The sequence below is a fragment of the Phocoena sinus genome, chromosome 2 (assembly GCF_008692025.1).
Source record: "Phocoena sinus isolate mPhoSin1 chromosome 2, mPhoSin1.pri, whole genome shotgun sequence".
NCBI classification, from domain to species: Eukaryota; Metazoa; Chordata; class Mammalia; order Artiodactyla; family Phocoenidae; genus Phocoena; species Phocoena sinus.
The window spans coordinates 67,216,660-67,239,707 of record NC_045764.1 but is presented as its reverse complement, the minus strand read 5'-3'; the positions used below and the strand labels follow the sequence as shown (position 1 = coordinate 67,239,707).

The following is a 23,048-nucleotide window of genomic DNA, read 5'->3' as shown; positions in this document are numbered from 1 at the left end:
GCCATCCAGGGCGCGCGCGGCCCTCTTGGGACCTCGCCGGCGACCCGTAGCTCGGGCACGCGCCTGTCGCAGCCCGCAGGAAGGAGGGGTCCAGCCTGAGGCCCGGCCACCATGGAGATCCCCTCGGCCCAGGGCTGGCGTCTGGGGCCTTGGGGGCGGCCCTGACCGCCCTCCTCCCTGCCCGGCCTGGATCGCTGACCTGCCCCCCGCGGCATTCGGCCACCTCTGCGTCTCCGCCCTCCCCTGGCCGCGCTGCTGCCTGGGCGCGGCGGCGGCGGCGGCGGCGGCGGCGCCCTGTTGAATGGGCTGTGAGGGCCCAGGTTTGAAGCGCTGGCGAACGCGGCCTCCAGGGGCGCAAGGCAGCAGCAGCGGTGGCGACCAAACGGGTGTTGGAGTTGGCAGCGGCCATGGAGGGCCTGGCTGGCTATGTATACAAGGCGGCCAGCGAGGGCAAGGTGCTGACTCTGGCCGCCTTGCTTCTCAACCGGTCTGAAAGCGACATCCGCTATCTGCTTGGCTATGTCAGCCAGCAGGGAGGGCAGCGCTCCACGCCCCTCATCATCGCAGCCCGCAATGGGCACGCCAAGGTGGTGCGCTTGCTGTTAGAACATTACCGGGTGCAGACTCAGCAGACTGGCACTGTCCGCTTCGACGGGTAGGTACATCCCAACTCCAGCCTCCTCTCTAACGCGCGCGGACCCACCACTTTATGGGTCTTCCCCTCCCTCTCTCTCGCTTCATGGAGGTATCACTTCTCCCATTTTGTACCTCCTGACTTGCCTCATTAATGCCCACTTCATCTTCTAGGGCGAATACTCCATCCCATGTTTTGCTGCTCATCCTCATTGGCCCCTACCCCTTATTCCCTCTATAGGTAAATAGCCACACCCTCTGTCTTGATACCTAATAGGTATTCTGTATTCTTTACTAGATAGTTTGTGAAGAAGCAGTATGGAGGAGGTAGCAGCCTTTTCATGTTTTCACTTTATCAGTGCTGGGGTTGTAACCGAGATCAGAAATTAACGAGGTCAGCAATTAACGTTGAAGACCTTTGTTTGATGAGTTATTTGGCCACCCAATTTTTACCCCTTCACGTGAGTGTCCGATAAAGCCCCTTAGTGGGTTGTGGGACCTTAATGTCAAAATAAGCCCCTAGAACCAGCAGCAGTTGCAGCCTCTTGAGGGGTGGTCACGCAGCCAGGCTTCCCAAGACATGATTCCGACTCTTACACATTGCTGGGGGTAGATGTGTTGGCTGTGAAAATGGCACCAGACCTGGTGTAGATGAGGTGATGCCATTGTTAAATTACATGTTATTCTGTGATGTTGTGGGGAAGCTTGATGATATACTGTTATTCCAGGTGGGGAGTTCAAAAATTCATATTGTCAGAGTTAAAACTTGCCCTTTAGGTTTAATTGTACATATTTTTGGGTATGATAGGGTTGAATGCAGAATTGTCAGGTTTGACGTTATCTTTTCTGTGCTGGATGGTTATAACCTGTTTTACAGATTACAACTGCATGAAGATGCATTAATTGTTTTTGTTGACTTGTGCCAGTACATAAGCTATTCTAGCATTTTCTTCTTTTGAGATAGATGTGGTCCTAGCATAAAGACACGTATCTTTAGTTTTGGTGATTGAAAACTGCTTGGTTAAAACCTGATGGAAAAAACAATTCCTCTTGAAGATGACTAGGGCATTGTTGAATTTTGGTTGATTCTTTTTGTAGGTTGAAATAATAAGAGCTTTTTCTTCTGTTTTAGATGACAGGAAAATATTTCAGGGTATTACATTTTACTGAAATGATAGCCCACGGGTGGTGGTTAACCTCTGGTACCACCTCTCTGGACGTTAAGGAGATGGTCTTTTACATATTAATCAAAGATGGCAACCTGATTCTTGTTCGTTTTCTTTTACTAGCTTCTGTGTGCTTTCTGTAACTCCCTGCATTCCCACAGCCTTTTCTATACGCAGAGGAGTGAAGTAGGATGACCCCTGAACTTCCAGCACCATTCCAGTTGTATAGGCACAAGCATCCATTGAGATATGAATCTCTGCAGTAACAGCTACTGGTTACACTGCTGCTAAGGAGCTTGCTGAGGCCTGTTTTGATTAGGAGAGAATAGTGGCGAGAAAATATAGTTTTCTAAAGCATTTGGAAAGGCTTTGCTCATCTTTCTTAACCATCAAAGAGAAAGGTGTTTTGAGGTGGCAATTAAGAGAACCTGAAATGGCTAGGAATGTAGCATTGAGCCTGTGTAGTGGCTTACCTTGCCCAGTATTTTGCACTGACCAGTGAAATTAAAGGGTTCAATAAGCAAACATATTTTGAACACCTACTGTGTGCCAGGCTCTGTAGTAGGGATTGGGTGTGCAGAGATGAATGACATACTGTTCCCACTGCAGAGGAAGACAGTCTGTTGCCCTGGGCGGGGGCTGGAGGTGGGGCGTGGTGTGTGGCAGAGGTAAGAAATTGATGAAAATGAGTAAGTGTAGATGCCATGCCATTTAGGGTTATAGAAATCTTTTGGACTACTGAGGGAACACAGGGAGAGGAAGTGCTCAGCTTTGCCTGGGAGAATCAGGGAAGACTTCACAGCCGAGGTGATATTTGAGCTCAGTCTTAAAGGATAGTAGAGAGTGAAGAAGAGGGACGGCAGCATGGTGCTCTTGCAATGACAAATGTTTCAGTGCAGTTTCAGTAAGGGGTTCAAGCCTGGGAAATTAAGAGAGAGTGTGGGAGGCTAGAGTGAGGTGGAGGCCAGATTTTGATGATCCTTGTGTAAAATTTCAAGAGTCAGATTGGTGAGACTGGAATTGCAAAGATTTCTATCATTTGAGATTTTGTGTGAGGCTTCTTCAATCTGTCTTTTTTTGTTTATGGATTATTACAGTTATGGATTTATTAGCTGCTCTGTCAAAGTAGTTTTGTTTTTTAACTTATTAAATGCCTGTGATGGGCCTAGCCCTGTGTCACACAGATAATGTGGAAGATGTAGAAGAAAATGTAAAGTTTCTACTTTCGAGGAGCTTACAGATTAACAAAAGAGAAGAATTGAAATTCATGGCCACCTTTCTGCCCACTCACACCACTCTGTGAGATTATTTTGCAGTTTGTTCCAGTCATTTAGGCATTTCAGAAATAGATGAAGAGGGTGTTACTTGCAAATGTCATGATTTCACTTTACATTCATTCCAGACAGTGTGAAAATGTTAGTCTGAGTGAGGTGTTAATAATATGAAGCTCACTCACCCCTCAGGGACTGGCTTTTGAGAGGTACTTAGCCAACCCCCCTTCTTTAGATTCCGCTGGTACTTGAGACCCATGGCCAGATAGGGACAAACAGGTTCTTTGTGCGCTGAAGTAGATTAGTGTTTCCTAATTTTCAGTAATTTATGTACCATCTTCACAATTTTTTGCCAAATCGTTCACCACCTATCCTGTTATTTGCCTAATATTAAAAAAAAGTCTCACTTAGCTTCATCCTAAGCAACAGTATCTATGTAATTATGGGGTTTGATATGGTACTCTGCGTGTGTGTGTGAGTGAGAGAGAGAGAGAGAGAGAGAGAGAGAGAGAGAAACAGAGAGAAACAGAGAGAGGGATAGAGAGACACATAGACATTAAAATAACTTATTTAAATAAGCCTATACTCTGCCTAAAAACATCTAGAATACCTTAGAAAACTAAAGTATATTCATAATAGAGCCTCAAAAGGGGGACGGTGCCACCCACCTAGATTAAGCCCGATGCTGATATTTGAGTCCTTGTACATATTTTTAGGAGTAACATTTGAGATTATTTTATTTATGGCTCACTGTGTAACGACCACAATTGACATAGATGAGTGGATAAGAAGAAAAATTGGGACTTCCCTGGTGGCGCAGTGGTTAAGAACCCGCCTGCCAATGCAGGGGGACACAGGTTTGATCCCTGGTCTGGGAAGAACCCACATGCCGCGCAGCAGTTAAGACCGTGCGCCACAGCTACTGAGCCTGCGCTCTAGAGCCCTTGAGCCACAACTACTGAAGCCCGCGCACCTAGAGCTCCGCAACGAGAAGCCACCGCAATGAGAAGCCCACGCACTGCAACAAGAATAGCCCCTGCTCACCACAACTAGAGAAAGCCTGCGCGCAGTAGTGAAGACCCAACGCAGCCAAAAATAATAATAAATAAATAAATTTTTTAAAAAAAGAAAAATTACATGAACGGGAATGAAAGAAGAACCTTTAGTTGGAGTAAGGGAAGCTGTTAAGAATGTTATAGAAATGGAACATAACAAAGGGGAGGTGTCATGTGACCTTGGAGTTCTGTGCTGGTTTGAGTTCTGAGGGCCTGACTGCTGTGTGCCAGAGTTTGTGGGGAACTCTTGTCCTAGAAGTTTGCTGACATGGATGGGAAGGAGAACAGGACCTCTGGGAATTCTGAGGCTTTTTGTTGAGTACTCTTTTAAAGTCAGTTCCAGTACTAATACTTCTAATAAATGTCCAGGTAGAGGAAAGGCGTAAGGGGCACATCGTCATTTGGCTTCATTTAGAAAGTCATTTCCAGTGTATATTTCAAGGAACTACATATGATCTGATAAATGATTTTAAGGACTTTGTTTAAAATAAAGTGCTGTCATTTACATTTAATGAATTTTTATTTCTATTTCAAATGCTTGAACCAGACATTTTTATTTCAGATCGAACCAGGAAATACATGAGTTTAGTTTTGTGATCAGAAATGTTATCTTTTATTGTGAAATGTTTCCATCATCTGATGCATACATTTTGTTTAAAAGGTGAATATCAGATTAAAGTTTCTTGATTTTTTTTTTGGCTGTGTTGAGTCTTTGTTGCTGTGCACGGGCTTTCTCTAGTTGCGGTGAGCTCGGGCTACTCTTCGTTGTGGCGCGTGTGCTTCTCATTGCGGTGGCTTCTTGTTGCAGAGCATGGGCTCTAGGTGCGCAGTCTTCAGTAGTTGCAGTACATGGGCTCCGTAGTTGTAGCTTGCAGGCTCTAGAGCGCAGGCTCAGTATTTGTGGTGCACGGGCTTAGTTGCTCTGCAGCATGTGGGATCTTCCCTGGACCAGGGATCGAACCGGTGCCCCCTGCATTGGCGGGTGGATTCTTACCCACTGAGCCACCAGGGAAGTCCCAAGTTTCTTCATCTTTAAGATGAAATACATAATAGCTAGTTTGCATTGCAATTTTAGACTCAATCTAGAAAGATCATTGTTTTATAGTGCTTCTCCCATAGGCATTAAGTAAATATTGCATTAATTTGATTATATTTTTATTTATTTTCTGTTCATTTTGTTATAAATGTGTTTGGCATTTTGTTTTGAGGCAGTATATGGCTATAATTTTAGCTGTATTTTCTGGACAAAAAATGTCATAGATGTTAGGATTATAATTCCCTTTAATCTGTTTAATGTTTTTATTTAGATGTAGAAATTTAAAAATCACTAAGGCTAATGTTTCTGAAGGATTTGTCATTCTGTAACATTCTACAGTGAATATTTTGTCATAAACTATGTAAAAAATTTTAATTGTCTCAATAAAAATAGATAATTGAAACTTTTTTTAGGCTCCTGTCACATCACCATAGGGAAAATGGAAATTATTAGATTACACCAGGAAAAGTATTAAACGATTATAAAAACCAAGTGAAGTATATACTTGTAATTTAATTTTTACTCATGTCATTAGTTCTGGGAAATTTGAGGCCAGAAAAAAATTTTAATTACTTTTGTCTCTTTTTTTTCCATCTTTAAAATGGGGGTCCTATTTATCTTATATGGTTATTGGAAGAGTTAAAGATAATGTATGTGAATGCCTATTTTAATGTAACATTTCTTGAGTTTTTACTTAGTTTATGTTCGTGTTCTTGGCAAATAATATTCTTAAGGCGTGCAAGGAAACTTTGTAACTATGTAAATATAACTGTATGTTAACTATGTATTGATTTTTTGGATAGATTATATTAAGAAGTTTTTTTAAAAAAAGCTTTTAAAATTGAAACATGTTTGAACAATGACATGTATTGTTTCCTTACATTTGATGCATTATATAGTTTCCAAAGTACTTTTGTATTTTTAATCTCATGTAAGCCTTTTAGTTATATGTCTTTAAAATGGGCGTAATAATAGTATCTACCTTATAGGATTATTGGGAGAAGGTTATTATGAGAATTAAATAAGATATACTATATATTAAGCACTTAATACAGTGCTTGGCACATGGAAATTATTAGCTATTTGTGTTTATTTAAACTTTTTCTTTAAATTGATTTAGAAGTTAAATTATAGTAGTACTGTAGTGCCTCTGTTTTTCTTTTTTTTTTTTTGTGGTACGCGGGCCTCTCACTGTTGTGGCCTCTCCTGTTGCGGAGCACAGGCTCCAGACGCGCAGGCTCAGCGGCCATGGCTCACGGGCCCAGCCGCTCCGCGGCATGTGGGATCTTCCCGGACCGGGGCTCGAACCCGTGTCCCCTGCATCGGCAGGCAGACTCTCAACCACTGCGCTACCAGGGAAGCCATGCATTTTTTAAAAAATTAATTATTTTTGGCTGTGTTGGGTCTTTGTTGCTGCGTGTGGGCTTTCTTTAGTTGCGGCGAGCAGGGGCTACTCTTGGTTGCGGCACGCGGGCTTCTTATTGCGGTGGCTTCTCTTATTGCGGAGCACAGGCTCTAGGCACACAGGCTTCAGTAGTTGTGGCGCGTGGGCTCAGCAGTTGTGGCTTGCCAGGCTCTAGAGCGCAGGCTTAGTAGTTGTGGTGCACGGGCTTAGGTGCTCCGCGGCATGTGGGATCTTCCTGGACCAGGGCTCGAACCCGTGTCCCCTGCATTGGTGGGCGGGTTCTTAACTGCTGTGCCACCAGGGAAGTCCCCCTTTGCATTACTATATAAATTTTAGGATTGGCTTGTCAATATCTACACATATGTGGATGCATGCACACATTTGTGCATGTGTACACACACACATCCCTGCTGGGATTTTGTTTCGGATTGCATTGAATCTGTAGATTATTTTGGGGGAGAACTGACATCTTAACATTATTGAATCTCCTAAACAATACACATGGAATATTTCTCCATTTCTTTAGGTCTTTATCTCAGGAATGTTTTGTAATTTTCAATGTAGAAGTCTTGTACATTTTTCATTAGATTTAGTATCAGATATTGGTATTTTCTGTTGCTGTTGAAAATTTTATTGTTTTGACAGTGAAATAAAACTTTTTTGAACTTTGTGTTTATAATCATGACAATAAAAATGTAATAAGTGAATTTTAATTAAACTGAATTGTTTGCAAAAGGTACAGTTGGCAACCACTAAAACATTTCAACTGACGTAATGTCTTATTTTCTTGATTCATTCTTTAGTTTAAAAAATCAATTAACAATTAAATGACATTAAAAAGATGGAATTTTAAAAAGAAACTTCAGAAGTCTCAAATTTATTTTGAGGTATGTCTTTCATACAGTAAAATGTACAAATCTTTCATGTACAGTTTGATGAGTTTTTTCCCCTAAATGTCCACCCATGTAGCCACTACCCAGATCAAAATATAGTACATTTCTAGTAGCTTTAAGCCTCATCCGAGTGAATCCTACACCTTCCCCCATAGGTCACCCCATAGGTAACTGTTACCGGGAATGCTTTTGCTTATAAACATTTTGCGTCATTATTTGAAACTGAAGAAGTAATTGCTTCCATGTTTATAAAGTGCGTCTTTTATTTTCAGCAGAAGTGATAGATGGTATTGATAATTGCGGTTAAACTATGGTATTTATATTAATACCAGGTGGATTGTACTCTTTTTCACTTCAAGGGAGATAGAATTTGACCTGTGTTATAAGGTTGTACCATGCATGTTGGGGCAGTAATTGTTTCTTTCTCGCTGCTGTAGTAGAGTATAATACTTGTTAGCTTAGATAATCTTAGGGAAAAATTATCTGCTTAAATACTTTTCTTCCTAAAGCAGTTTCTAACACAATGTTAATGCAGAGATTGGGGTGGCCTTCTCACTGATGTACTGAATGAAACTGTGGTACCTAGGGGGTGCTGGGAGGGAGGAACATGCTGTGCTCCTAAGAGCCAGTGAATCAGCTTGGTGGTCAAGAAGTTAAAAAACTCCATACATTTCCTCTTTGTTTTCTGAAATTTATTTACTTTTGCTAGCAGCAAGTCAGTGATTCGATTTTTCTTCTTTTTTTAGTTTTTATACTTTGGTAATAACAACAGTCGCTAACATTTATTGAGCTCATACTAGGTACAAGTACTACGCAAAGTGCTTTACTTAAATTACCTGATTTTATTTTCAGCCAAACTAATGTTTTACTAACGCTCTGTAGATTGAGATTTTGGGTCAGTGTAAATGAATACATCCTTTAAATTTACGTTAGGGCAGGTAACCTCCATTTTCTAACTGTTCGTTCTTTTCATGAATAGGTATGTCATTGATGGTGCCACCGCTCTTTGGTGTGCAGCAGGGGCAGGACATTTTGAAGTTGTTAAGCTTCTAGTCAGTCATGGAGCCAACGTGAACCATACCACAGTAACTAACTCAACCCCGCTACGGGCAGCATGCTTTGATGGCAGATTGGACATTGTGAAATACTTGGTTGAAAATAATGCCAACATCAGCATTGCCAACAAGTATGACAACACCTGCCTAATGATTGCAGCCTATAAAGGACACACTGATGTGGTCAGGTACCTTTTAGAACAACGTGCCGATCCAAATGCTAAAGCACATTGTGGAGCCACAGCATTGCACTTTGCAGCTGAAGCTGGGCACATAGATATTGTGAAGGAGCTGATAAAATGGCGTGCTGCTATAGTAGTGAACGGCCATGGGATGACGCCATTAAAAGTAGCTGCTGAAAGCTGTAAAGCTGATGTTGTCGAACTGTTGCTCTCTCATGCTGATTGTGACCGAAGAAGTCGGATTGAAGCTCTGGAGCTCTTGGGTGCTTCCTTTGCAAATGACCGTGAGAACTATGACATCATGAAGACATACCACTATTTATATTTAGCTATGTTGGAGAGGTTTCAAGATGGTGATAACATTCTTGAGAAAGAGGTTCTCCCACCAATCCATGCCTATGGGAATAGAACTGAATGTAGAAATCCTCAGGAACTGGAATCCATTCGGCAAGACAGAGATGCTCTTCATATGGAAGGCCTTATAGTTCGGGAACGGATTTTAGGTGCCGACAACATTGATGTTTCCCATCCCATCATTTACAGGGGAGCTGTTTATGCAGATAACATGGAATTCGAACACTGTATCAAGTTGTGGCTTCATGCCCTGCACCTCAGACAGAAAGGTAACAGGAATACCCATAAGGATCTTCTTCGATTTGCCCAGGTTTTTTCACAGATGATACATTTGAATGAAACTGTGAAGGCCCCAGACATAGAATGTGTTTTGAGATGCAGTGTTTTGGAAATAGAACAAAGTATGAACAGAGTAAAAAATATTCCAGATGCTGACGTCCACAGTGCTATGGACAATTATGAATGTAATCTCTATACTTTTCTGTATTTAGTGTGCATTTCCACCAAAACGCAGTGCAGCGAAGAAGATCAGTGCAAAATTAACAAGCAGATCTACAACCTGATTCACCTTGATCCCAGAACTCGTGAAGGTTTCACCTTGCTGCATCTAGCTGTCAACTCGAATACCCCAGTTGATGATTTCCACACCAATGATGTCTGCAGCTTTCCAAACGCGCTTGTCACAAAGCTCCTGCTGGACTGTGGTGCTGAGGTGAATGCTGTGGACAATGAAGGGAACAGTGCCCTTCACATCATCGTTCAGTACAACAGGCCCATCAGTGATTTTTTGACCTTGCACTCTATCATCATTAGCCTAGTTGAAGCTGGCGCTCACACCGACATGACAAATAAACAGAATAAGACTCCGCTAGACAAAAGTACAACTGGGGTATCAGAAATACTACTTAAAACTCAAATGAAGATGAGTCTCAAGTGCCTGGCCGCCCGGGCAGTTCGGGCTAATGACATTAACTACCAAGACCAGATCCCCAGAACTCTTGAAGAGTTTGTTGGATTTCATTAAGTGACTGGATATGTAAAATCATTTAATGTGGTGCTAAAAAGTAAAGGACTTTAATCACAGACAATAGAATTATGTGTTCATAAAATGTGCTTTTCTTTCCACTACCCTTCCTCCCTACTCATCCTTCCTTAGTTTTGTATTTGGTCTTCTTGCCTCATGTGGTTACTGATTTCAAATACACTTTAAACAAAACCACATTGTTTAGGTGTAACTATAATCTGAGGTGTTTGGATATTGGTCACTTAACTATTTTTCTTTTTTTTAAGGAATGAATATAAAATATTTTGTTTATGTAACAAGGGCCCTTATGATTTGAAGTTGATAATGTTTAAAAAAAAATGCCTAGAAAAGTATTTCTGTTAAGCCTGTGTCAGCATGTTATTCTCTGCAGCAGTTTTGAGGATCATGAAGAAAAACAACGAAAAGGAACATTAAAAGTAATGGAATATCTAGATGTTCTGCACATGCCAAACTGCTCTAGGTAGTTTTCACTCTTCCATTATTTATGTGAAGAGATCAACGCATTATAACGTCAGGAGGATTTTTAAAAATATAACTGCAGATTAATCTGAAAAATGTGCTAACTTAATAATAGTTACAAATTTATAAAGTTAAATCCATTGAAATTGTTGAATTATGCTGGGTGGTACATATACAGCAGTAAATCTTAAAGCAACTTTTCAGAGAATATTGATGGACTATTTGCCTTTGGGCTTGGACTCTAAAATGTGTGGAAGTCTCTGTTTTAATGTAATTAATCTAAATTGCAACAGTCTGCATTTGACTCAGCTCACAGACATGTAAAAATTATGAATGCTGTGTTCTCTCTTAGGAAACAAATTGTCACAATATAGTTACATGTTCTTCTTTTGTCCCCTTCTCCCTTTCCTCTTGTGCGGTATCTTTTAAAATTGGAAACTACTTTTCCAGAGGGCATTATTTGTGCCTCCCTAAGAAGGTTTTTATGACAGATGAAAAGGAACTGGGATATTTTTAATTTTTTCACTTTATTCAGTCTGTGACAAGTAGAAAAATCACTAGTGTGGTATAGGAAATTAAATGTTTTTGATAATAAAAATAATTCTCAATGCCATTTGGAAAGATATTTCTGCCTGGGGGCAGCAAATTTTGGAACCACAAAATGTCGCTTATTCCGACAGGCTGTACAGAGGTCTTTATGGGTTTTGTTTGTTTGTTTTGTTTTAATGGCAACATTGTAAACTGTCAAAAGAATATTCTGTGATTATCTTTTAAGCATCACAGAAATTCAGGTAAAGGGTACACACCTATTTCTTTCAATGTTAAAAATGATAAAGAAAATAAAATTAGCTATATCTGTATTTTTCTCTCTAGTGCCAAGTGAATGCCTTAGCTACTCATAGTGCATGGTACTGTAAGTGAAGACCTGCAGCTTTTTTTCTTTAATGAAAAGCATTATAATGATGCAGCAACATCAGATACAAACTAAAAAAAAACAACAACAAAAACCACTGGTAAGGTTTCAGTTAACATTTTATGTATGGATATTGCTTTGTGAAGTGTAAGAAAAAGGTTGCAGCCGGATCAGTATAAAACATAATGACTAAGCCCAAATCAGCACCTAGGACCTTAAATAAAATAGGTACCCCATGAAATGAAACACTCTGAAGGATAGGAGGGAATGGATGGGGGTACTTCAAAAACTTCTTCCCCCAAGAACGCAAGATAATTTTACTGTGCTGTAGTTATACTTCACGTGTCTTCTTGCTTCAGTTAGGAATGTTTTGATGGTAAATTCTGTCACAGTAATATATTTCTGTTTTCCTAACCTGAGATTTTTACAAGGAAGGTTTTTTTAGGATGGTCTAAAGGGAGGTATCTGAATGAGCCCTAATTTGAAAATTACTGGCCTTGATCTTCCTGGTGTGAATCAGGGAACTACTATACCTTGCTCTTGGCAACTCTCATGAAAGAGAAAATGCTCATCCTCCAGGTGAGTGAATCACGCCTTTTTCACAGCTCAGATCAGACCCTGTATTTTTCAGACTTCAAGGCCTGTTTATTTGACAGTCTGAGGAATAGCTATGATACTTGGTATTTACTTGGTTCCTTTTTTTTTTTTTTTTTTTTTGCGGTACGCGGGCCTTTCACTGTTGTGGCCTCTCCCGTTGCGGAGCACAGGCTCTGGACGCGCTGGCTCAGCGGCCATGGCTCATGGGCCCAGCCGCTCCGCGGCATGTGGGATCTTCCCGGACCGGAGCACGAACCCATGTCCCCTGCATCGGCAGGCGGACTCTCAACCACTGCGCCACCAGGGAAGCCCTTGGTTCCATTATTAATGCATATGATTTTTAAACATCAAAACTTAAAATATCAGATAATGTTGCATGTTTTAAAAACCATTTCATCCATTTGGCTACCCAGGACGAGAACTATTTTAGATATTACTTATAAAACGAGGATAATGATTATCTGTACATATTCAGACATCAAAATTTAATGACAGTGTTTTTGAGAAGGGAGGACTAAATGCTGGAGAGAGTAAAACTGCTGATTGAAATGCTGACAAAGCTGGAGAAAAAAATCTGAAGACAGTGGAATGGACTATGAACTTTGCTAATGGTAACCGAGATTTTTTTTTAAAACTATGGTATAGCGGTACATTGTGCACTATATTGCTAAGGATCTAATTCTGTCTTGTAAAACGAATCCAAATATGTATTGTGAAACACCTGTATAAAACCATTCTTGAAACAAGTGATTACATGCCTGTTTTTTTTTTTTTTTGGTAGAATTATTTTAAAATCTGTTTAGCCAAACCCTTCCCAAACTTAAGTTTTGTTTTGTTTTGTTTTTTTAAGAAAATAAATAAGAAAGGTGATAGTTCTGTATCTCAGCTCTCTGAGAACTCTGGGCTGTTGCCATTTTTTAGCCACTTTTGTCATTTTGTGTTTATTATTGGTAGAATTATGCTTTAGATTGTATGTCTTCCTTGATAACATTACAAATTCAATCAAAACTTCTTGGTCTTGCTCAGTAATTGTCATATAAATTTAGTTAACTAGAGGCCCAAGTGGATGAATGCCTGGGCAAACCATGTGAACCCTTGGGTGGGTTTTGCACTTAAGAGTTGGTAAAATTGAACTCTTGAGTTTAGGTAACTATTTAAGTCAAGGAATGGGCAGCAAATCCATCCTTCAACTGATCAGAAAGGAAATTTTGACATAAGAACTCTGATACAACATTGTTTTCAGTCTACCCCGGATTGCTCTCTCGTAGGCCACAGTCCAGCTACCTTGAGGTTCTTTGCTGTGGGCACTTCAAACAAACAAACCAAAAAGCAAACTTTGGTCTTGCTTGTTTCTGGGAAGGGTTTTACTGCATTACCCTGATCATTGATTAATAACTGTAATCATGAGAAACTTAGGCATGATAGCACTGTTTGAAGTAAAATGTGATGTGGGGGCAGCAGCTCCGTGAGTGTCAGCTCTGCATTTGGCAAGTGGTTTTGAAAAGCAGAATCCCAAGGGAACAGCAGTACCCTGTCACTAGTCTCCATCTCAGTTGAGGCGGCTACTTGAGGAATAAGGCCACTTTAGATTATTCAAGCAGAAGCATTTCTTTCTGGGGGAATGGGGCAGGGTGAGGAATGAGTTGCTGGACCTTGGATTAGTTTGCTGGTTTTAGAAGCAGCCAGTGATGGAACTAGACAGTAGATGGATAAAAGTATAAAGGACTTGCTTTTATGGTAGGTTTTCTGTGCTTTTATGGTAAAATGTCTTAAATGTTCCTTTTCAGGCTAGCCAGATGTATCAGTGTACAGATGACTATTCCGTTTCCCTCACTGACTATAACCTTAAAATGGGTTAAAGAAAACAAACCTCTGCCTTTTGCTCTATGAAAAGTTATTGGTCCATAAGATTTTAAGCTGTGTGTTGACTCCGACTCTGAAAATGCACAGCCCTGCTCTGGATACCTTCTCTGGAAAGTAGAGAGCGCCTAACGTGTATGGCACATTGCCAAGCTCTCTCATACATTCCTGGCAGATTTGCCCAAATCTTCAGGTGGGCTGGGTTGTACAGTACCTTCTCCAAATATGGGATCTGAAATAAATACTACATGGATAGTGGTGATATATTAATTTTTAAAACTGTAAAGTAAATGTGGTCTCTAGTCCTAGGTTTGTGGTGTGTTCATTTGTGTTAACATATAGGAAAGGGACACCGACTTGATGGTTATGGGGAGTGTACCTTGATGTGTGTGCAGGGGTGAGAAGTGCTAAACTGTTAACAGCTTTTCATTTAGGGGTGAGTCATGTGGTGAGTGGCCTAATCAGAAAAATGAAGGAGCAAAGATGTAAGCTTCATCCAAGCGATGCACAAGGTTTTGTAACTTTTTTTTATCAGGTGTTGTAAAATTTGTGCATGGCCTTTTTTTGTTGTTGTTGCTTAGTAACTGGTAGAGGAGAAAAGATGAGGGAAAATAACCTCAGCTTTGCTAACCAATCAAGTATACAGCTGGGGAGTAAACTCTGACTGGCTTAACGTGTTGAAAGATCCTATCCTTTATAATATTCACCCCATCCTGCAATCTTCCACGTAGAGGAATTACATTGTTGTATTCTAGTAATTCACTGTGATTTATAACAAACCAGTGATGTCATTCTATTGTGCACTTTTGTCAAACCATTTACATGACTTTAATAAACATAGTGAACTTGCTGACTGCACCAGAGACCTGTTAGTGATTTATATATTGCATGACATTTTCTATTTGAGTTTGACATGTAGAATCATTTTTAATTTCGTGGTAACTGACAGTCCTAATAGCCCAGCTAATTTGAAACTAACAATATTGCTGTGTAATAGGAAAAAATGGTGTTTGTGTTCAGTAAATGTTTGAAAAAAAAAAAACTGCCTTGAAGTGTGTGTCTTTATTGTTCAGTGTTGAGATGATCTTTTGTTGAATTCATTTTTAAAAAGCTGTGAAAGTTACATACATGTGCATGGGGAAAAAAATTCAAATAGTTAAGAAAAACTCAAATAGTAAAAAAAAAAGTTACTTTTTCATCTCTCTCTGCCTGCCATTTGGACTCTTCAGAGGGTACTCACTAGTTTTTTGAGTAGCTTCCCAGAATTTTATGTGTATATATGTGTATTTTCTCCTTTTTTTTTCTTTAATGCAAATGGACTTTTACCTTTCCTATGTTATTCTGCATCTTGTTTTCATTTAATATATCTTGGACTTTTTATTTTGGTATGTATAGATTAAAAAAAAACAATTTTATAGCATTTAATTCTATGGATGGACTTAAAGTTTATTTAACCAGGCCTTAGTGTTGGATTTTTAGGTTTTCAGTTTACTGACATTCCAAATACTGCTTCAGTGAACATCCTTATATACTGTATTCAGAGAACAAACTCATTTCTAGCTCTGGAACTTCTGGTTTAGTGACTGAGTGTTTAAAATCTTGACAGAGGTGATCCAGTTGCCTTCCATCTCCCTACATCCTTATTGACATCAAATATTATCTAATCATTTAGTTTTTGCCAAGATGATGGAAATGGAAAATATTTCATGGTTCTAATTTGTGTTCCTTTATTATGAATGAGGTTGACATATATTTACTGACCTTTTTTCTTTCTTTTGTTTGCTTTTGGGTTGTGGTCTTTTTCTTGCTACGTGTTAGAAATTCCTTGCAAATTTAAGGAAATTTTCTGTCATGTGTCACAGTTTGTAGTTTGTTTTTTGACTTTTAGTAGTTTTTATATCTACTGAATTTTGTATCTTGTCAAGTTGTCTCCATTCCAAGTTCATATATCTTTTTTACCCATGTTCTCTTCTAGTGCTTTTATGGCTTTTCCCTCCCACTTCTCTCTCCCCTTCCCCTCCCCCCTTTTTTTTCCCTCTTCCTTCTCCACATTCTTTCCTTCTCGTCTTCTTTGGTTTAAATCTTTTATCTACCTGGAATTTATTTTGATTAAGGATCCAGCTAGCCAAGAACTCTCTTATTTTCCACTGATATGAATCATAAAGTAAATTCCCATAAAGTAATTGGATCTGTTTCTGGGTTCTCTCTTCTATTCTGTAGACCTGGCAGTGTGGTGGAACCCTGAGGAATACTGTCTGGGTTCTTTCCATCACGTACTAGCTCTGTGACCTCGATCCAAGTCTCAGTTTCTGTACATTGGGACAATAATATTATCTAAGTTGTGATGAGCAAGTGAGAGAATTAAAACGCTTAATGTAGTGCTTTAAACAGTGAAGTGCCTGCTAAATGCTAAGTATTAATAAAAGTGGGGCTGATGTTTCATTTGTCTTTTTTCTCTAACCAGAAAGTTTATTTTTACTGAAGGTCTTGCAAATATCTTCCTTTTTTTTTTATCATTAGTTTGTTTGTTTATATTGTAGAGAGGAGCCTTTCTTCCACTGTATATACTTCTAAATGTTATTTTGATATAGGCATTTTAATGGATTTCCCTTTTTTTTTTCGGTGCGCGGGCCTCTCACTGCTGTGGCCTCTCCCGTTGCGGAGCACAGGCTCCGGACGCGCAGGCTCAGCGGCCATGGCTCACGGGCCCAGCCGCTCCGCGGCCTGTGGGATCTTCCCGGACCGGGGTACAAACCCCTGTCCCCTGCATCGGCAGGCGGATTCTCAACCACTGCGCCACCAGGGAAGCCCTCCCTTTTAAAAAAAAATGTTTTTTCATTTGCTTCATTTGGATGTCCCAGATACACTAATCATCGTTTACAGGTAATGATGATTTTGCCTTCTCATTTCCAGTATTCATACCTCATATTTCTTTCTTTTACCTAATTACAATAGTTAAGACTACCAGAAGGGTATTAAAGGGTGGTACTGGAGCACATCCTCTGCACATGTTTGCATTCAAATTTAGATTTAGGGAGTCCCTTTGTAGAGATCTGAAAAAATCATTTAGGGCAACTCTGTCACTTCATAGTTGAGGATACAGGCTCACAAAGAAGCGACTTGGCCATCCAAGGTTGCACAAGGACCAAGTGTCAGAGCCTTAGGTAGGCTCTGAGTTTACTGACCCGCTGAACAGAGCTCTTTCACTGTAAGACTCTCACACCAGTACCAGAGAAGATCATCTTAGCATTTCTGCCAGATCTGTGCCTGGCAAAAATATCTGACTGGACTGCAGAAACCATCCAAATTCTAAATCATCTTCTTTTTCTTTTTCTGTATTTCAAGTAATGTCTGCTATATTAAAGTAACAGATGTCCAGACAAAAGAAAATGCTGGCAGTAATATATTTCATCAGATACCTGATCTAGAAAATTTCAGTATGAGATGCAAATTTCAGGTAGCTCACAAAATCTTAGCTTTTTGACAAGCTTAGACAAAATTATATATTCTAATTTGCCTGTGATTTGTAAAGTTGGTTTGCTCAGTTCATCCGGAGAACAGAACTGGGGTTTGCTCTGGCCTCAACCAGTAGGAAGAAACAGTTGGAAATTCCTGTTTATCGAGCACCTACTGTGTGTCGGGCACTATATCAGGGATGTGAATACAAAAAATAAGAATCATGGTCCCTGTCCTTGATAAGCTTGTTGTCCGGCTAGATGTCTCTATTTGAAATCTGATTTTCTATTTTTCCTCAAATTTTAATTTTGAAAGTTTAAGATGTTACTTTTGAACACTGGCTTGGGCCATCTTCTGAAAACGTTTCAGAAAACTTTACCATCATCATTTTTAATATAGTACCAGGGAGACAGGAACAAAGAACATGCACAACTGATTAGAAAGGATGAGTCCTTAAGGAATGGTGCCCCCATCTGCTTAAAAAAAATATTTTTCTGCTCATACCCTACTTTGAGCCTTGTGAGTTTGCTAGGTACATTTTAGCCTATATCTTTTTGAAGTTTCAGAGGCCAGGTGCCAGGCTTGTAACCCTCCCTTCAAGCTACACCAGCAAAGCTCCTACGTTCCGGTTTCAGTTTTTGTTTGGAACATGCTGTCCTACTTTAGTGTGATGTCAAAGCTAACGGAACAGACAGTGACACAGAAGCACTCTGCAGATTTAATGTAGGCGATTAAGCTTGACTGATAGGGATCTAGTTGACATTAATAGTAATATAAGGATAATTTGGGGGGATTTTTTTTTTTTAAAGGTAAGAAGTAGTGCAGAATAAAGGGCAACGTGACATTAGCTAAAGGTAAAAACAAAGGCCAGTGTGGTGAAGACAGGACCATTCACTACTAATGGCTGTATTAAGTCAATCACCCAAGGCATATCTGGTGGAGAAACCTGGCTACTTCATGTTTGGGGTGAGGTGTGGTTGCAGTGAGTCATATGCCAGAAAAGAAGCATGGTTAAACCAGCTTCTTCGATTACAGGCTGCCTGGCATCTTAGGGCTTAAAGCCAAGAGTCTTGTGTCTTATTTTGGGAGAGTATGGATGCTAAAAGCTCTTAAATACTGATGGAGACAGCAACTTGTCTTTTATAGACCTCTAGGAAAGGTCTCAGAGAAGCTCTCCCACATTTCCTGGGAAAGAATTATTCTCCTCTCTCTCTCTCTGTTGTGTTTGTATTAGCCTCCTTCACCTGATACCCATCTTGTTAAGAAGTACCACCTTTCTTAACAAAAGGAAGGCCCAGAAACTCCACTGTTGGCACTGGAAGGACACCCCTTGGGGGGTTTTTACCGATGACTGCTGCCACCAAGATAGGCTAAAGGGCAGCTGAGAAAGGCCATGCTGTAAGAAACTGACGTTGAAGTCTAGAAAATAACAAAATCTTACGGCTCTAGATTTCTGGTTCTATAATTTTAATGTGCTTAAAATTACCTCACAGGAACTGGATCTGTGAGGTCTGGGGTAGAATGTCATCTGAGGTTCTGATTTAGGTGGCCCCAGGACCCCACTTTGAGATGCTCAGCTCTGGATAGATACTCTGCTTTAAGAGACACACCCTGCCCTCCGAGCTTACATGCCCACACCATCTGACACCAGAAAGAAGCCGCACTCTTACCTGAATTTCTCCTTTTCAACTCTTAGCTGGCCGGAACTGGGGGACAGCATAATTGATGTCCACTTCCCTGCAGAACACCGGATGATGGCACAAGGGCCTGAGGCCTCTCTCAAAGCTACCCAAGGTCTGCCCCTCAGCTCTCGTATCTTCTCTGAGGGCCGGCGCCCCTTGCGCATGGGGTCTAACCATGTCACCATGTCAGAATCAACATGAGACCCCCCGGAACATCTTGCACATCTCAGTTCACAACTTCCTGTTGGAGGTCCTCTCCCTCTACTAGACAGTGAGCCTAGAATTTAAAAAATCCTGACAGCCCACAGAGCAGATTCTAAAACCGCCTTCTGCTGGTAGCTTGGTTCGCAGAGTCAGGCCTCGCCCCAGGCACGTTTTCCTCCTGCGCACTCACCTGCCGTGGAATTGCTTTAGTATCACGAGGCCATCTGGAAATCAGCGCAGCTGTTTTGAAGCAGTGTCTAGGATGGGCCGATAAGGCTTCTAAAAGACTTTTTAAGTTGTTTATGCTTCATGTTAACACTCTTGAGTTCACTCCTTAGCTCCATCATAAATAATTACGCTTAACTACCAGACAGAGAGCATTGCTAAGAACTCCCATCTATGAACCATAATATGAATTTTCATGTTGATTTGAGGTTGCATTTTGGACAGCTTGCCACCAAATGCTAAAAATGCTAAAAATGCTTCAGAGGCTGCTGTTCATCACCACCACCACCACCCGCCCCCCGCCCGGACATTAGCAAATGTGCCCCCAACTCAAGAACTGGGTCATCTCCTGTAGCAAATTCCACTCTGGAGACTTGCTGCAATGAGAAAATCTTCTAAACTGCAGGCGGGAGCCAAGTCAACCTGAACAGCATTACGATGACAACCCAGTTCCCATTACTCAGCACAGAAGGTCACTTGTGCACGTAAACCCCTTTTTTGTTGTTTGCTTTCTAGCCTACGTATTCACCTGCCTGTTGACCTCAACGCTCAGCACACTGGAGTCGCCAGGGGAACTCTGAAACACAAATGATGCCCTGGCCCCTCTCCCAACCAATCAAGTCTGACTCCCGGGGGTGGGGCCTTGTATAGGTAGCGTTTAAAGCTTCCAGGTGATTCTAATGTGCAGCCAGGCCTGAGAAACGCTGCTCTAGCATGAGGCTTTGCTCCATGTAAAATGTATCTTCTCTGCTTGCCCTACCAGCACATTTAAGGCCAGCCATGGACATTTATACCCCAGAGCAAATAATTTCAGAAAGGGAGCATTGATAAGAGAGGAGAGCGACACAGTGCAAGGGCTGAAGGCCTTGAAGATACAAACAAGCCTCCCATTTTTTCCACCTTTTGACCATTTAGTTGTTCTTGGCCTAGGGTAGGGGAGGACATGGAGGGACTATGACCTCCTGGGGATAAAGGCTGCCTCTGAGTCCAGGGGTTGCAATTTGGTGACCTCTGGGCTGCATCTGACCTGCAGATGCATTTTGTTTGGCCTGCACTGTGGCTGCACATGGCAGATTTAAAAAATGTGAATGCCAATCTCTGAAAGTCTGGTTTCACATGAAAGCATTCTCAGAGTTGACGGCGTTTGACAGAAAGAAGACTTGGTGCCAGAGCAAACAATGCACTTTTGGGTGCGGGGTCATTGATTCTCCTTTAGCCAGACTACCCCATTCATGAGGGTAATGACGCAAATGAAATACGATTTTAAAATGTTACCTTCTGATTTTGGTTTCACCATTTGAGAAAAAATATTCCCATAAAGAGTGACGAGTGACTTCATGTCAATTCCTTCTAATCCTTCACGAAGCCCTTCTAAGGCTGGGCTAGAACGACAGTCTGGCTTGAGAGACAGCAGTCCTGGGATTAGTCTGGATTTTGCTGTGGAACCTGGGGCTCTCTTAACTTCAATGGTTCTGAGCGTCCTCATCTATGGGAGAACAGGACCAAATAATTTCTAAGACTCTACTGGCTTCTTGAGATTCCAAAGGCATGAGAATAGAATGGAGACAACTAATTTTAAGAGTAGTCTGTGGGTAAAGGTGAAGAAACTAGAAGTCAGGGTCTGAAAGTCAGCACTGAGATGCCAGCCTAGAGAAATCTGGGAGGCCTTAGAGGAAAGAGCAGGAACGAAGGGGTAGAAGCTACAGTGACATGTGGGTTTCAACCATCTAAACTGGCCAAAGATGGAACAGGTGGGCTTGGGAGGGAGGGAAAGAGGGAGGGAGTGCTCCATCACTGGAGATGTCCATCCCAGACCAGGCAGCCACTGGGAGGGGATGTTGTGGGGAGCAAAGGGTGGACAAGTCCCTTCCAAACATCTAGAGACAATGGGAAAGAAGCAGGGAGCCCCTCATCCACCTCCTGTCCTCAAAGAGTGTGGCTCACTAGGACATGCTCTGCCCACAAAAGGGATGGCAGCCTCTTAGTTGTTTTTAAACACTGTATTTTTAAAAATTTCTTTAAAATATTTACGACAGTAAAGGTCGTACTATGTGACAGGGGACAGATGCCTTTGATGTATCCCCCCTTCATTCCTACCTCACAACAAAGTTAAGGTATAAATTACTCGGCTGGGCACCAGGCATGCCTCTTGTCCTCGGGGCGCTGTCATTGGTAGTACCACTTGTCCCATGGGCTGGCAGATCAGACATTTGCCACCAAGGTTGCACAGGCTCTGGGGGTTCCTGCACCAGCTTTATCCAGTGCATTCCAGGGAGGACCCCTCAGCACTGGTCCAGCCCTTCTCCCCCATGGGTGATGGGTGATGGGTGGTCGGAAGGGAGGGATGGGAGGCCGTGAGAGGCTGTGTGTGTGTGTGTGTGTGTCGGGAGGGGGTGATGCAGGGAGGGGAGGCCCCCCACCTCTACCCCTGCCCATGGCCTGCAGCCTTGCCATCGCATCGGGACAGGCTGCGGTGGAAGACGAAGTGGGACCGTGGAGCCTGGGGATTGTGTCATCCACACTTCCGCCAGGCTCCCAGGAACAAAAGCAGCAGGAGGGGTGGCAGCTGCAGGCCTGCGGCTGCTGAGAGCATGTTGGGAGGGGATGTGGGCGGTGGTCAGTGTGAACGCATGGTGGGGATGCGGGAGAGCCCGCCCACCTCCGCATCTTGGTGGGTGCCCAGTCTCCTAGGTCCCAGCTGCCCGTCCATCACAGTCTCCGCGTCCCAGAGTCTGTCTTCATCCAGGCCAATAGCTGTCACCGCTGGGCCCCTCAGGCAGGGGGCGCTCCGGGGACCTATCTCCAGCCTGGGGAAGGGGTGAGGAGACTCGGGAGCCATGGACAGCGTTGGGGTGGGAGGACAGTGCAGAGTGCAGATCTGCTGTCCCCTTAGGTCCCACTGGAACTAGAGGCCTGGAGAGGGCAGAGTGGGTTTGCATTTGTAGTCTTCCCCTCTGGGTTTCTTCTGAGCATGGGGTGATGACGAATTTCTAGCACCTTAGTGATGGGGGCAGCAAATGCCCCCACAGAGCCTGGGGGCGGCTTTGGGGTGTACCTTGGGAGGGGGTCCCTTTAAATCCCTAGGGATCTGTGTTGGAGGTGCCATGGCTCCCAGTAGGACAGTCCCTCTTAAAACACTTGAGTTCTTTTCAGAGGGAGCAGACTTGGTCTCTCAGGAGATGAGGTCAAGTGCAAAGCGAGCCGGCGTCCTCTCCACCCCAGCTCGGTGGGCCACGGGCCTGCACACTGCCTGGGTCCGTGTCCTGGCCCCCATCAACTCTCAGCCTCCCCCGGAGCCTCACTCCAGCACTTTGGGGGTGGGGTCCAGGCCGGGCTCCCTCCTGCGCTTGGCACTTTTAAAGAAGCCGAGCTGTGGGAAGGCAAAGGGAGAAATCTCAGGGGTGGGCAGGGTGGACAAGGCCTGTCTCCCCTTCCTGCTCTCCCTTCACTCACTCTCTTAAGGCTTCTTTCCTCAGAAGCCTTCCCTGAACGCCCCAGCTCATGCTGCATACCTCCCCTACCACCGCCGGGCTGCACAACGGGCCACGTAATTGGTG

The 23,048-nt window shown here is 42.4% G+C and overlaps 2 protein-coding genes across 3 annotated transcripts in view; one reads left to right on the top strand and one right to left on the bottom strand.

Annotated features, from left to right (window-relative positions):
- Nucleotides 1–55: 55 nt before the first annotated feature.
- FEM1B (fem-1 homolog B) lies at nucleotides 56–14,953 on the top strand. 2 transcript variants are annotated; one of them, XM_032621172.1, is made up of 3 exons: nucleotides 390–655; nucleotides 8,439–9,319; nucleotides 9,542–10,102. In XM_032621172.1, the coding sequence occupies exons 1-3, from the start codon at nucleotides 408–410 to the stop codon at nucleotides 10,072–10,074; spliced, it is 1,662 nt and encodes a 553-aa protein (XP_032477063.1). In that variant the 5' UTR covers nucleotides 390–407; the 3' UTR covers nucleotides 10,075–10,102. The 2 variants fall into 2 exon arrangements, with proteins under 2 accessions (XP_032477062.1, XP_032477063.1); XM_032621171.1 differs by having other exon boundaries at nucleotides 56–655; nucleotides 8,439–14,953.
- ITGA11 (integrin subunit alpha 11) overlaps nucleotides 7,411–23,048 on the bottom strand; it is a 141,880-nt gene continuing 126,242 nt past the window's right edge. The window contains 1 exon segment of the mRNA XM_032621170.1: nucleotides 7,411–22,861. Within this exon segment, the coding sequence (XP_032477061.1) occupies nucleotides 22,790–22,861 (72 nt within the window). The 3' untranslated portion in view covers nucleotides 7,411–22,789.

Coding starts and splice junctions, on each gene's coding strand:
- FEM1B (XM_032621171.1), top strand. CDS start 408: ATGGAGGGCCTGGCTGGCTATGTATACAAGGCGGCCAGCGAGGGCAAG. Junction 656..8,438: donor GGCACTGTCCGCTTCGACGG/GTAGGTACATCC, acceptor TTTCATGAATAG/GTATGTCATTGATGGTGCCA.